This window comes from Eucalyptus grandis, chromosome 3 (genome assembly GCF_016545825.1).
Source record: "Eucalyptus grandis isolate ANBG69807.140 chromosome 3, ASM1654582v1, whole genome shotgun sequence".
In the NCBI taxonomy this organism is placed as follows: Eukaryota; Viridiplantae; Streptophyta; class Magnoliopsida; order Myrtales; family Myrtaceae; genus Eucalyptus; species Eucalyptus grandis.
This window is the reverse complement of record NC_052614.1, coordinates 19306246-19321615: the sequence shown is the minus strand read 5'-3', so window position 1 is coordinate 19321615 and position 15370 is coordinate 19306246. Positions and strand designations below refer to the sequence as shown.

At 40.3% G+C, this 15370-nt stretch overlaps 1 protein-coding gene and 1 long non-coding RNA gene across 3 annotated transcripts; one reads left to right on the top strand and one right to left on the bottom strand.

The window, feature by feature from the left end:
• Positions 1–1315: 1315 nt before the first annotated feature.
• LOC104420227 lies at positions 1316–2988 on the bottom strand. 2 transcript variants are annotated; one of them, XR_005549348.1, is made up of 4 exons: positions 2679–2988; positions 1829–2116; positions 1561–1696; positions 1316–1482 (listed from the first exon to the last, which is right to left on the bottom strand). It is a non-coding gene; the product is annotated as an uncharacterized LOC104420227 (long non-coding RNA). The 2 variants fall into 2 exon arrangements; XR_005549347.1 differs by having other exon boundaries at positions 1322–1482; positions 1916–2116; positions 2679–2984.
• Positions 2989–11237: 8249 nt separating this feature from the next.
• Positions 11238–15047, top strand: LOC120291711 (MDIS1-interacting receptor like kinase 2-like). Its single transcript, XM_039309406.1, has 5 exons — positions 11238–11532; positions 11918–13329; positions 13769–14042; positions 14128–14566; positions 14680–15047. The coding sequence occupies exons 1-4, from the start codon at positions 11238–11240 to the stop codon at positions 14529–14531; spliced, it is 2385 nt and encodes a 794-aa protein (XP_039165340.1). The 3' UTR covers positions 14532–14566; positions 14680–15047.
• Positions 15048–15370: the final 323 nt, after the last annotated feature.

The following is a 15370-nucleotide window of genomic DNA, read 5'->3' as shown; positions in this document are numbered from 1 at the left end:
GGGGAGGGAGGGAGGGAGGAGGGGGCTCAAGGGGAGAGAGATCATCCATTCAATCAAGAGCATCTTCAAGCTCTCAAAATAGCCATACAAGCCATAGTTTCCTTGTACATTTGGTGACAACTTTTCTCGACAAGATCAAGCAGCTTTCCCAAAATTTTTGCCCACAAGTTCAAGATGTCATTGCTGTCTTTTGTCATCTGTTCCAGATGAGTCCCATTGACCGGTCTATCTTTGCCACCAAGGAGTTGGAAACAACCATGTAGGAGAGATGCTTCTCGGCTTCCTAAATTGATAATATAGAATTAACAGGCCATGCCGATAGGATATCATCCAAGCTTGTATAAATATCATCATATCGTCTATCATCCAAGCTTGATTTAATTAGTTGAGGCATGTGATTTTGATTAAAGCCCTCTACAATAGTGACAACAGAACCCCAAAAAACTGAGCTCTTCTCCTTGAGTGAATCATACAACAGTGGTAACACAACCCAAAAAAAACAGAGCTCTTTTCCTCAAGTGAATCATCTATGCAGAATTTCTAAACACATTAAGAAAGCTCTAGTAGCGAGATATACTTTTGTAACACATGCAGTGGTGAGTGTTGATACTAGCAATATAGCGAGCTCCTCCACCCTTCAAAAGCGCATTAGAATTTCAGGCTCCGTGGGACAAGAAATGGTTTCATGATGCCGACAATGACACTTATAGCCCCAACAAATATATTAGAAGAAATCGACTAAGCTGAGAGTACCCATATTTGTCGGGTCAGAAATTCATGACAAGCCCTCGGCTTTCAATGCACCAAACTCTTTTTCACTAATTCGGAACTTATATCCAAGTCCGAGTAAGCATGCCCCAATCGGGGATTGAAGGCGTAGGTTGACCAAAGCTAAATGAGGGGTCTAGGCAACAATTCAAAAAGATTGACATTGATATAGAATATAAACAAAATGTTCAACACAATCGAGCCTAGATCCGAGGCATAACATTTCTGCAAGTCTCTTCGAGGTAATCCTCGAGTAATACTTTGAAATGAAGATAATATTCTGCAGAAAATAGATTGAGTCACATCCGAATGATGATCCGAAAAGAAGAAAATGACAGTTACGCAAGTACCAAGTTCAACGATTCTCTGTCTAAGAACTTCGCCGCCTTCTCAACAGGTGGACCTTCCAAAGCATGTTTTTCTCATTCTCAAATTCATCTTTGAAAGTACTCCAAAAAGCGAGGCCATCGGATAACCTCCAACTTCAATTGTTTGAAGCAACTGCGTTCAAATATTGAAGGCATGGTCAACCAATTCTACAGCACATTACTGTGATATTTCAAGATGTACAGCCAATTACCCACAACAATTCATAGATGGTACCTCAATTGGAATTTTCTGAGAGATTTGTATCCTCTAAAGAGGCACTAAGAAGGCTTGACGCATAGGATCATGTGGTGATAGAACCAAGCACCAGCAGATTTTCCCTGGAATCTACAGTAAATTAAATCGCAGAATCAACAGCTAATCCTTGAAACACACAGTGAAGACTTAACAATGAAAGAGCCTCACCAGTGTACACTGCTCCGGGTTTCCCTTCACCAATGTCCACTGCTCTGGGTTTCCTTTCACTGATGGAATCTCAACTATTGCCTTGTAGCATCGACATATCTCAAGTTAATCATTGTTGGGCAAGCAATACCTATACCTACATCGTTAACCACATAAATGCAGGGTAAACTGAGATGCGAGTACAAATCTATCAATTACATCTGGAACGTCAGAGTTTGCACTAAAACTAGAAAGGAACAAGAGAATGTGCCGTGGTTTGAACCACGACCTGAACACTAGGTGGCACTTGATCGGCAAAAAACATCAGTTAAAAGATAGTGGGCACATCACTAGAAAAAGCAGAACACCAATTTACCATATCATGAGTCATAGCATATCCATTTCAACTCCAGAAGTGATGAAATATCAGCTAGTGCTTCTTCCACAATGCTTTCACCTTCTTTAGGCTTTTTTTTCTCTTCGGAAGGAATTGCATCAAACATTCTGGGGCTGATCTTCCTGGAAAGGATATGTGCTGTGCACAGACATAATCCTGGCGATCTAAGCACAAACGAACCTGCAAAATCCATCAATCAGAAAACCAATCATAGTAATAGTGCACAAAAGGCTAAACAAAAAACCCTTACTTGTTAAAATATGGAGGCTCTGGCGTCGCCGAGCCCGAGCAGCAGCGAAGCTCGCTGCTCTGCTCTGGCGTCGCCGAGCCCGAGGAGCAGCGAAGCTCGCTGCTCTGCTCTGGCGTCGCCGAGCCCGACCAGCAGCGAAGCTCGCTGCTCTGCTCTGGCGTCGCCGAGCCCGAGCAGCAGCGAAGCTCGCTGCTCTGCTCGCTCGAGCCGAGCCCGAGCAGCAGCGACGCTCGCTGCTCTGCTCGCTCGAGCCGAGCCCGAGCAGGAGCGAAGCAGCAGCGAAGCTCGCTGCTCTGCTCGCTCGCCCAGATCTCGAGCGAGCAGACGAGCTGCTGTCGCAGATCTGGGGAGCAACGCTCGCCCAGATCTGCGAGACTCGCTCGAGCAAGCGGCTCGCAGATCTGGGCAAGCGATTCCTCGAGCGAGCCCTAACACTCGAGCTCTCGCCGAAGTGAAGACAATCAGTGAAGGAGGAGCAGTGACGACGTTTACCTGGTGAAGGAGCAGCGGCTGGAGGAGGCGCTCGTCGGAGACAGGCGCCGGAGAAGACGATGGATTTCTCTGCTCGCAGGAGGAGGCGCTCGTCGCAGGGGGAGACGCTCGTCGCAGGTCGGAGGAGGAGAAGCTCGTCGCTCGTCGCACGTCGCCGGAGGAGAAGCTCTTCGCCCGTCGCTCGTCGCTTGTCGCAGGTCGCAGGAGGAAGCTCGTCGCGGGGGGGAGAGGAGGCCTGTTCGAGCACAAATCAGAAATAAAAAAGGAACACAATTTTGTTCCTTTTTTGTTTCCGATTTGTGTTCCAGAAACAAGAAACAAGTTTTCTTGTTTCTTGCTTTTGTTCTTTTTGTTCTAACGAAAAGAATAAAAAGGAAAGAAACGCACACAAACGCGTTTGTTCCTTTTTTTGTTCCGAGAACAAAAGAACAGAAATTTCATTCCTTAACGAAATAAAATCCAACCATGCAGGCCCTTACTCGAAAGAGTTTTCTTATATTTTGGAATTTAGAACCTGTTCTGTATACTGAAACCTAAAACCTACCTATCCGAGTTTTAGGGTCGATTTCAAGTTCTATTCAAGTTTGTTTCTATTATTAATTATATAATTGTAATGTTTCTATTATTAATTATATAATTGTAATGAATCTTCATTTTTAATGACCACTACTTTTCCTCTGTACCAATCGAGAATATACAAAATCAAAAGTCACCTTACCAGCACATTAACAATTGGAGCTTATCACACCATAACACTGAAGTATTGAACATATATACTTAAAAATCGAACCCCTATATTCATCACAAGACTTATGCCTTTAACTATTACCTTTGACCGTTCACTGAACTTTACCTCCTTTACTACGACTTCTGAAATGAACGGAAACTGAGGGTATGAAGTAAGATGGCCACGTGGAGATTAACTAGAACGTTTTTACGAAGCATTAGTAAGTGTGACCTCAACTCTAGCCAAGCTCTCACCTTTAACGATCATTTACAGGCATTGGAACATAAAACACAAAAACAACGAACCAAGAGTTCAGAAACAGATTCAGATATTGAGAAATCACTAGGACTTAGACGTGAATGGCTTGAAGACCAGATAAGATCATTGAACCTAAATCACTTTACTTTCAGATTACACAAGAACGAGGTTAACTCCCTCTAAATCCTCAAACATTTCATCGAATAGGTGAATGGGCGTCTTAACTGAATGATGTAGAGGCAACGACTCAATTCCATATGGATACTACAGCTGCTGAATAAGTCATTTTCGTCTGAGTCCTAGAATTCTCATAAACATTTCATCGAACAGGCGATGGCATCTCAACTGAATGATCTAGATGCGACTTGATACTATATTGGTACCAAAACTGCTCAATAAGTTCGAAACACTTATAGATACTCATTGTCATAAACCAAAACGTAATCGGTACTAAAACTCTCTGGCCTACATTTCATAGATCTTTCTTTCCCAACAAATATCCTTCCTCACCCCGAAAAATGTTATCTTTCCTCAAAACTGATTCCTCCTCTCCGTGTTGGTGACTCTCCCAAACGATTATTCGTGGTTATGGGCAGAGGAATTGATCACCGCCTCCTCCACCTTCCGCCCTATCCCTTAGCCGCGTCTGCGTGCTCTGCTCTTCCTCCTCACGTTTCAGACGTGATGGATTGAGCTTTAGAGATTGAAGTTCAGTTCCATGTGTCTTGCTTTTATTTAATAGAAAAGCTTATTATCCTCAAGAACAAGTAGCTTATTTTAAGGAATTTGATCTTATTTATGTTTCATATCTCTTTCCCTATTTACATCAAGCATATCGATAACAGGAAATAAGATGAAAAACTATAAATGAGTTATATTAAAATTCAAATTGGCATAAAGTATATTGTATTAGATTTACAGTACGATGATTTTAATCAAGTTAGTTAGAATTGATTTTTTCACTTGTTTGTGTATATGATAACCAAGTCAAAAATAGGTTACAAGACAATATCGATATTGAGAAGTACACTAAAAATAAGTTATATCAATTTAATCTCTTCTTTACTAAATCCAATAATTTATGTTAAAATTTTAAATAAAGGCTTGAAGTGAACGTTATTTCAAATCAATACATAAACTGTTATCATTTTCTCAAATGAGGGTCTGAAGTAGACAATATTTGAAATAAAGACTTGAAGCGCCTATAATAGTGTCAAAGAATTTTTTTAATCTTTTACCTTTTTTTTTAAAAAAAAGGAAAACAAAAAACGGGAGGGAGCTGCTCCATTGTCGATGGGGCGATGACAAAGGCCGGTGGGGTCGTTGGTGCCTGGGCGAGGGCCGACAACCCTCACCAACTAAAGACGAGGGCCGCTAGCCCTCATCGAAAGTACGAGAGGATGGGGACTCACTCCTAGATCTAGGCGAGGGTTGCTCACCCTCACCCTAGCCTTAGCCTTGATGACCCTCGCCCAAATCTGAGAGAGGGCAGCCCTCTCCCACTTCTAGTGAGGGCGTGCTGGTCCTCACCTTTGGTCGGTGAGGGTCGCCGACCTCGCCTAGGCACCAGCCTTTCTGCCGCCCCACCGGCGATGGGGCGGCGACACCCACTTGTGTTTTTCCATTTTCCTTTAAGTTTTATTATTTTAAAATTTTTTCATCTAATTTAATTTAAATTTAACTTGTGTTTAGACAAAAATATCACTTTGGCCGCAATAAAATTTCTGATCAACAAGCCAATGAGACCAAGCCCTTATTTGAAACAGCTATAACGGCTCTTCTTTGGGATCAATATAGCCACTTCAAGCATTTATTTAAATTAAAATCAACTCCTTGCCCTTATTTGAGAAAATGAGAGCACTTCGCATCCTTATTTGGAATTTTCTCTTAAATTATCTTTATTACTTTTCGTAAATCTCCAATTTTTCCTCATTTTAAATGAATTTTTGAGGTTCAATCTTCATTTGAGTCTTATAATTAAAAAAATCTAGTGTCGTACTTCTTACTCAGTAGTAAAAAGTGTAGTCAATTTCATGTATATTGAGTAGATTCCATTTTCTAGGAAAAAAATGGCATCGGCAGAAAGATGACGGCCAATTGAATATTTATGAAAAAATTTAAAAATCAATTGACTATGAGATAGTGGGTAAAACGTTTAGGATTTGTTTTGTACTTATCCCAAAAGTTTTTTTTTTTTTTTTTTTGTTGATTCGTGCTAAATGAAGAGCTTATGAACTTGGACTTACTCCAGCAATTTGATGACACGTCCTACGGAAAAGTACTAAAAAGTCATAAACATATTGTATTGGTACCAATTCAATCTTAAACTTTTCAATCAGACCAATTTAGTTCTACATTGGTACCAATTCAGTCCATCCGATAAATTTTGGTTGACCGGCGCGACGTAGTAATTTTTAATTTTTTTTTTCATTTAATTCATTTTTATTAAATTTTTTCTTTTCTTTTTCTTTTCTCCTTCTTCCTCCTTGGTTTGTCTTGCGGTGGCCGGTGAGCCTCTCGCCAACGGTGCTCGAAGCTCTTGTCGGCATGGGTTGCGGCCCTCACCTGGCCTTGACCATGGCTACGGTCGAGGTGGCTTTGCCTAGATTTGGGTGAGGTTAGCCTCGCCTTGGCCTTGTGGCGGCGAAGGCATGGCCTTGCTAGCCATGGGCGAGGCCGCCTTCGCTTGTTGCAAGGCTAAGGTGAGGGCTGTGCTGGCAAGGGCTTCGTGGCCCTTGCCTAGTGGCCAGCGAGCCTCACCAGCCATCGGGAGGACAGTCCAAGGAGGAAGAAGAGAGAAAAGAAAAGGAAAAAAAGAAAAAACAAATTGAAAATTGCTATGTCAGCGTTCGGTGGATGTCCACATTAGCGTTTGACCATCGGTTGGCATTCACGTTAGCATCAACGGGCCAAAATTGGCCAGATGGATTGAATTGATACCAATGTGAAAATGTTTAAAACTAAATTAGTTCAATTGAAAAATTTAGGATTAAATTAGTACCAATACAATAGGTCTATAACTTTTTTGGTACTTTTCCTCATGTCCTACCTAGATGAAGAATGTGACTGTGGCGCCTTAAGATGTTTGCACATGAAATTGTAAACTCCTAAAATCTTATGATCCTCCATAACAAGTAGGTTATCAATGTGGTATTGCTAATTTCTCTTAGCTATTTTCTATTATGCCATTGAGTTGTTGATTTCTAGATTCCGCTTTTTGGTCATTTAAGCTCCGAACCAGGTTATTAGGGGACGTCCAAACTTGTTTGTTTTTTTTTTTTTTGGGTGACCCGGAAACCCCGCACGGCCGGCAGCTGGAGAGTAAACCTTGGGGGCACATGTGCTAGCCACCACACACGTGCACCGGGTAAGTCGCCTAAATGTCTCTGCCAGCCTCCCCTGCTTTGCAGGGGAGTCGAACGCTCGACCTCTTCGGCAGGAGAGGGAGCGCCGTGCCAGCAGAGCCACCCTAGCGGGTGGTTGTTGCACCTTGTTCTTCATTCGTAGTAAATTAAATAAAATTTGCACTGACGTGCCATTAAGTAGGGGTGGTTGTATCTTTCAGAGTCGCGTGTGATTCCCTCTCGTTCGCTGCCGCAACTGATAGTAAGATAGATTTTCAGATGTAAGGACGAATATAGAGACGCAATCACAGGAGGAGAAATCGCAGCAAAAGCTGGGGACGATATGATCGCGGCAGGTACAGAGACAGGGAAAGGAGTTACCGTCACCGGAGGAGGAGCTATAGCAAAAGTCGAAATCATCGTGGAGACTAAAAAGGGCGCCCAAATATGATCACGAGGATCGAAAACTCATTACGTAAGTGTAATTGCATTTCAAAAACTTTCAAAAAATATGATTAAATCATAAAAATTGTCATACTGGTTCAATAAAATCCTTCTGTTAATTGCATTTATTAAAATTTTAGAATTTAATTGTATTTTTGTGATAAATTTTAGGACTCGTTTCTATTATACATTTTGAAAGTTTTGAAAATTAAATTACACTTTTTAAATAAATTTTAAGATCTTCGGTGCCTTTATCGTTTTTTATATTTTGATCGTGCTCTCGGTGCCATTTGGCTAGATCATTGGCCGTCGTTTTTGCAAGAACGGGTCAACCGGGGCAAGATTTTGCTTCATTAATGCCAAGTGAGTAGACTCCCCTTTTGTGCGCTTAAAATTGCATAGTGTGTGACGCAACCTACGTTTTGATCCCTTGGAAAGTCGAGTGTTCACATAGGTCACGAAAGGCCATGACTTTTACATCACTTTCCTAAAAGAAATCTCTGCCAAAGTCTTTGGATTTCATTTAACAAGTGGGACTCGATTCCAAAATAGAAACTGATCAAGTTAGTAGAGTCACCAATGAAGACTACAAAATAAAATATTCCAAAGTCTTCAAGGAAGCAAAATTACAATTGATATAGACCTATATATGAAATCCAACCTAACTAGGGGTCATCACTAGTCTATTGAGGCTGTCTAGGAGCCAAGTGAAAAATAATTTTACGTAACTAAAGATATGAGATCAGGCACTTGATTATACTAATTCTTGAACTAGTGTTCTTTTGGTATGCTAACTAATGTCGGCTAATGATATTACCTAGTGGGGGTGAATAGGTGATTTCTTTGACATTGACAAGAATTGCGGAATTAAAACGATCCAGTTTGATACAAGCTTAATCGGATGAATTAAAGTCTTGGTATAAACAGTCTGTTCATATTCTTATAGCGGTAGGTGTTCCACTCTGGCAATTTTTTTGGGTCCTGACGAATTTTCCAGAAAACGTGTTCGATTCGTTGGCCTTACTTTCGGCCAACGCATTAGTTGCGAGATTCTGACATGCCACGGCGATGAAAAGTCTTGGCATTAGCGGTCTTGTAAAAGATATAGCGCGATTGATCTTATTTAAGTGTTCGGATTCCGTGACCATGCGCTGCTTCCTTTTCTCTCGATTCTTTACAAGGGTCTCCTCGTACCTGAAATTGCAAGATCAAACCGTAAATATGGTGGTTTTGTGAAGATTCAGGGCGACAAGGAATATAGGATGGGACCAAAAGTGCGCCATGAAGCCCTTATTGAATGTATCTGCCGGAGGTTGGGGTGGCCCAAATTGGTGTTCTGGTTGGGGAATTAGCATCGCATGTTGTGATCTCGGAGCAACGAATCCGAGTGCCCACATCTAACATATAATTTTCATGAGCTCGGCTATCTTATTAGTGCCGTACTTTTAATTTTCTAACCCTCTAATACCAGCCTCGGCTTTCAATGGAGGAAAACAGGACAATGCTTTGATCGGTTTCTTTCTTTTTTTCATTTTTACATTGTTTCCATTTTCTCTTGGCTTAATTTAGGATTAGAATATTTATGAAGGCCCAAAAAGCACCTATCTGAATGGGGGAAACTCTACGTATCCCATTAAGTTCAAACCCTTGAATTTGAAAAAAAGAAAAAGAAAATTACATTCCACAAAACAGATAATCACAAGTAAAAATGTATTATCACTAAGCTAAAAGAAATCGTTAATGTCATTAGAAAAATCTATTAAATTCCAAAGATGGAAACCGCTTGAAATGTTGGCTTTACAACTAATAACAACATCATTGTGCATTGTGACTTCTAATTCGTTCTGCTCGATTCATTGCTCTAAAAGGACTCTCTAGTGGCCTAAAAACATTAACTTTCATTACTACTGACTTAGGATTGCTTGGTGTCATATCTCATTCATCGCTAGCATCTTCAATTGAATTGTTCATCTCATCTTAATCGCTAACATTATTTTCATCAGTAGAGCATTGTGTGTCTATAATATGTGTGTGTATCAAAGAAGTACATCTTACTTTCTTGTAATCAAAGAAGTAAAGATTAAAAAACTTTCTCCACTGTCATGTGTTAATCCATTGCAATATCCTCAAATAATCAAAAGTTCAAAGTACACTAGATATTCACCTTCATATTTTTTTTTTTTTGAGTTCTTAAATTTCTTTTATTTAGGAACGAAATCCACCAAATCTGTTTTTTTTTGTTGCCAGAGATTAATATTAACTATTCAAAAAGTTGCTATTGAATTCTTCCTATACTACTTATTGTTCAAATATTATCACTTTGATTTTTTTAAAATAAAAGAGAAAAATGAATAAATCCCACCAATTTGTTGACAAAAAAAAAAAATTATGAAATCGACAAGTCAGTATCATTGCTCCTATTTTCAAAATCACTGGCTGACATTCCACTATCTATTTTATAAAATGACCATACGGTCATGTATTCACTTTCTAGTTTCAATTTACTATCATCTTGAATGTTCTAAGTTGCGACAAAATGGTGGGTTGTATTTGACCATATTGAAAGCTTATCTTTCCTCCAAGCTAGAGAACCTTGTGAAGCCTTAGCTTTATTCCAAAGAAGTAAATTCTAGAATTTTAAGAATAGGTAAATAGGATTAGCTCATTAGCAGCTCGAGCTCATAGACATTTCTATTTTGTTTGGATTTGAGGTCCTTTGGAAATTATGGTCATTTAGGAAGGAGAGAATTGCCTGAAAAATCGAAGTGCCTTTGTGGTTATCTAAATAGGTCTTAAAGAAATTTGGGCTACATCATACAACATTTATTATAATATAATTATTGATTATAGTTTTCTTTACATTTTTAGAATCGATAATCTTTTAAATTTATCTGGTATTATTCCTAATAAAAGATAGGTTAAATATGAATGGATAGAAAAAGATTCAATCTAACCACTACTTTTGTAATATAATTATGGCAATCCACACTCAATCTCACTTGGACCCAAATCATATTGAACTCAACGCAAGCTCCAAATTTTAGCAGTTTTTCACTTCAAATATGCTGTTAGTTTTCTTTTTTACCGTGTTCTAGATCAGCTGTTCTTGATCAGCTGTCATTTCTGCAAGAATGGGGTGGACCGCGTCTTGATTTGGCATCGTGAATGCCGTGGGAGAACACTTTCCTTATACGCTTTGAATTCAAAATCGTGCAGCACGACGTGGGGTCTGATCTTGCGGAAAATTGGGTGCACCCACACCTCACGAAAGACGTTGACTTGACATCACTTTCCTCAAAGACCTCTCTGTCGAAGCCTCTGCTTTTCGTACAATGGGAGGGTGGGACTCATAAATAGGTCAGACCAAAAAAAAACAAAAAACCTCCGAAATGGGGACTGACCCAGTCAGAAAAGTGACATACGAAGACTTCAAAAGTAACAAGTCTTCAAAGAACCAAAAATTCTCCACTTACGGCCTAAAAGTAATGTAAACGTACCTTTTGTCAGTCTCCACTTAGGCCATTTTATTGCATTCCCATTATCATGGAAAATGATAGGATCGTGACTTTTTTCTCAGAAAAGATAACTACCCCAGTCCACCTACAGCATAAAAGTAATATAAACGTACCTTCTGTCAGTCTCCACTTAGGCCATTTTATTGCATTCCCATTATCATGGAAAATGATAGGATCGTGACTTTCACAACCTATTTAAGCATCGCTTGTAGCCTCAGGGAAACACAAACCAACTTATCCGAACTAAAACAGGAGAAGGAAAAAAGAATCCATGAACCCTTCATCAGAATTCAAGAGGGTCATGAGCCTTGCAGCTGCTCTTGTCCTTTTCACTACCTTTGCCATTCCACTCCCTGTTCATGCTTCTCTTGCAGAAGCACAAGCTCTCCTCAAGTGGAAGTCTGGTCTTGGCAACCATTCGCTTTCTTCCCTCTCTTCGTGGACTTCCTCTCCTCATAATGTCACTGGTTCCAATTCAACCATGAGTCCGTGCACTTGGCGTGGCATCTCCTGCAATCGGGCAGGAAGCGTGGTCGGCATTAATCTCACCAGTGCCGATGTTGAAGGTACGCTTGATGAATTTCCATTCCCATCATTGTCTCATCTCGCGAATATGGACCTAAGTATAAATAGTCTTTCTGGCCACATTCCTCCTCAAATTAGTCTCCTGAGCAATCTCACCTATCTTGACCTCTCTGTCAATCGGTTCTCGGGGAAAATACCACCAGAGATTGGCTGTCTAAGGAAATTGGAGGTCTTGCACCTAGTGTCCAATGAGTTAAATGGCTCAATTCCCCAAGAAATCGGGCAATTGCATTTGCTTAGTGAAGTTGCGCTATATTCGAACAAGTTGAATGGACCCATACCTTCTTCATTAGGCAATTTGAGCAAATTAGCTGTCTTGTATCTCTATAACAACTCCTTTTCTCGGTTCTATTCCCTTTGAAATAGGAAATATGACAAATTTGGAATTGCTCCACATGAATTCCAACAACTTGACAGGATCAATCCCTTCTACTTTGGGGAACTTAACCAAATTAAGAGAGTTGCAGCTATCTGCTAATAAGCTTACCGGTTCCATCCCCCTAGAACTGGGGAATTTGAACCTTCTTAGCTCATTGAGCCTAGATAGAAATAATCTTACTGGTTCAATCCCGCCAATATTAGGCAATTTGACGAATCTTATCATTCTTTATCTCTACGGTAACCAGCTTTCCGGTCACATTCCTAATGAGTTAGGAAATCTCCGCTCTATGCTTGACTTAGAGTTGAGTACAAATCAGCTCACTGGCCCAATTCCTTCTTCGTTGGGTCACTTGACCGACCTATTATATTTGTTCCTCCGCGAGAATCAACTTTCTAGTTCAGTTCCTAAATCCTTGGGGAATCTGATGAACTTAAAGATGTTGGAACTGGATGCCAACGAGTTAACTGGCTCCTTACCAGAAAACTTGTGCCAAGGTGGATTTCTTGAAAATGTCTCAATGAGTGGCAACAAGTTAACTGGTTCTATCCCTAGAAGCTTGAAAAATTGCACAAGCTTAGTCGGACTTCGCCTCGAGAAAAACCGGTTATTTGGAAACATCTCCGAGATCTTTGGTGTCTACCCCAACCTAACCTTTATCGACTTGAGTTCCAACAAGTTCTATGGAGAAATCTCAACAAATTGGGGAAGTTGCATGAGTTTAAGTGATCTAAACATTGCTAGAAATAACATCACTTTGGTAGCTTGCCTCTTGAGATCGGAAACGCGACTAAAGGCGAGTGTAATTGATCTATCTTTCAATAGTTTAGTCGGGAGGTTCGAAAGAATTTGGAAAATTGACTTCTTTGGAGACTTTGAATCTAGCGGGAACCAACTTTCTGGCCAAATAAGTCCAGAGATTGCATCGCGACCTAGTCTTCTAAAATTGGATTTGTCGTGGAATAGATTAAGCAGGTCTATCCCGCAGGCTATTGGGAATTCTTCAAAATTGACCCACTTGTATTTGAGCAACAACCAGTTGAGCCAAGATATTCCAGGGCAACTAGGGATGCTAACTCATTTGAATGAGCTAGACTTGAGTTGTAACTTGTTAAGCGGTGACATCCCAATTCAATTCAACGAGCTGGAAAGCCTAGTGAAACTCAACATTTCACACAATAATCTTTCGGCCTTATATACAACACTTTCAAGGATATGCGAGGGTTGGCAGAGGTGGACATCTCCTACAACAAGTTTGAGGGTCCCATCCCCACCACCATGGCATTTCAAAATGCAACAAAAGAAGCGTTTGAAGGCAACACTGGATTATGTGGAAATGTCGAAGGACTTGAGCCATGTAATCAAGCGGTGGTGGATAGGGAAAGCTCTCGGGCTAGAGGTAGAGTGTTTCTTATTGTGTTTCCTCTGGTAGGAGCAGTTCTTCCGTTTATTTTCTTTGGAATTTTCTTCATTTTCCGTAGAAAGAAGATCCATCGAATAGTGGAACTAGCACCCAAGACAACTGAAGTCTTTTCTCTATCAAAGTACGATGGAAAGATCTTATACGAAGACATCATAGAAGCTACTGGGGCATTTGATGAGATTTATTGTATTGGACGGGGGGGCTGTGGAAGTGTCTTCAAGGCCAAATTAAGATCGGGTGATATAGTAGCTGTAAAGAAGATCCATCAAACGGTTGATAGTGGGCAAGCGGATCAAAAGGAATTTCTGAATGAGATTAGGGCTTTGACAGAAATTCGACACCGCAATATTGTGAAACTCGAGGGCTTTTGTTCGCATCCACAACACTCTTTCTTAGTGTATGAGTACTTGGATAGAGAAGCTTGTCTACAATCTTGAGCAATGAAGAAGAAGCTAAAGAGTTGGACTGGAACAAGAGGGTGAATATCATAAAAGGCGTGGCATATGCTCTTTCTTATATGCACCATGATTGTAACCCTCCAATCATTCATCGAGATATTTCTAGTAACAACATTCTGCTTGATTCTGAGTACGAGGCGCATGTTTCTGACTTCGGCACGGCTAAGCTTCTTAAGCTGGATACATCAAACTGGACTGCAGTCGTTGGCACATATGGTTATGTAGCTCCAGGTAAACTCTAAAATCAACTCTTGATTCGAAGATTGAGCTAAAGCAATGTCTTCGTGCTAATAGATATATCACCCTCTTTGTGTAGAGCTTGCTTATACAATGAAGGTGACGGAGAAATGTGATGTTTATAGCTTTGGAATAGTGGCCATCGAGTTGATCAAAGGAAGACATCCGGGTGACAGATTTTCATCTCTAGTAGCTCCAATCGACATAGAGATCTCGGTTGTTTTGAGGAATATATTGGATTCACGCCTGCCAACACCCACACCAGGCATTGAGGATAAACTTCTGACCATCTTCCAGCTTGCAGTTGCTTGCTTATCTGCTGATCCCCAACTCAGGCCGTCGATGGACACGATTGCTCAGAGACTATCAGCTCGTTCAACCACTTTCCATGGCGTTCAATTTTCAGAGACAGCCGCTGATCCTGTGAGAGATACAACAGCTTCAAGCCATTTCCTGGATCAATTCGTAGAAGATATCGTCTGATTAATGATGTTGCTCTGTCAACCACACGCAAGAAGGTCTAAGATCTTCTTTAATGAAAAATAGAGTCACTTGAACTAATTGATTAACTCTCAAACTTTTTTCAATATATTGTTTCCCTCACTTATGTGTTTACTTTATTTGCATTTAGGATAAATATTTTGACCGTCAACCAAAGTGGAGCGTTTCATATCAGCATGAGGATGCGGACTATGTTTCGTTCATGCCCAAGTAAGTATAGAACTGCCTTTTGTTTTGGAAGAAGCAAAACTAGAACATTCTGGCATCTAGTTTCGTTTGTGGAGACAACAGCTGAACTCAAGTGATATTTCAAACTGTTTCTGTATCTAGTCTTAACCAGACTAGTGTCTATGGAGTCAATGTATCCATGTCAAGTTAGACTTAGAAAGTATTACTTTTGTATCAATGTAAAGTGTTGATGATGTATCCAGTGTTGTTATCTTGAAACCGAAATGTCCATGTAAGGATGAAATGGAACATTTATATGAAGTCTCTAAACTCTTGATGATTATTAGTCCTTCTATATGTTTATTTTTGATTTATGTAGATGCAAAATCGACCTACTTGTAGAAGAGTTTCAATTATGGATCTTTTCAGAGTGCATTCAATCAGAAACTAATTGTTCCAAATCATGGCCATCAACCATAATTTTGGGTTTCATGCAATTACTACAACCGTGTATCATGACAGAGGGCGATCAATCCGTTCCTATTCGGAGTGCTATGTGCATGTTGCCATGGCATGAGTTGTTAATAGAAGTTCAGTAGCTTTTGATTGTCCAAAATAGAGAAATCCGGACTTCGTTTTCATTAGAGCTTCGA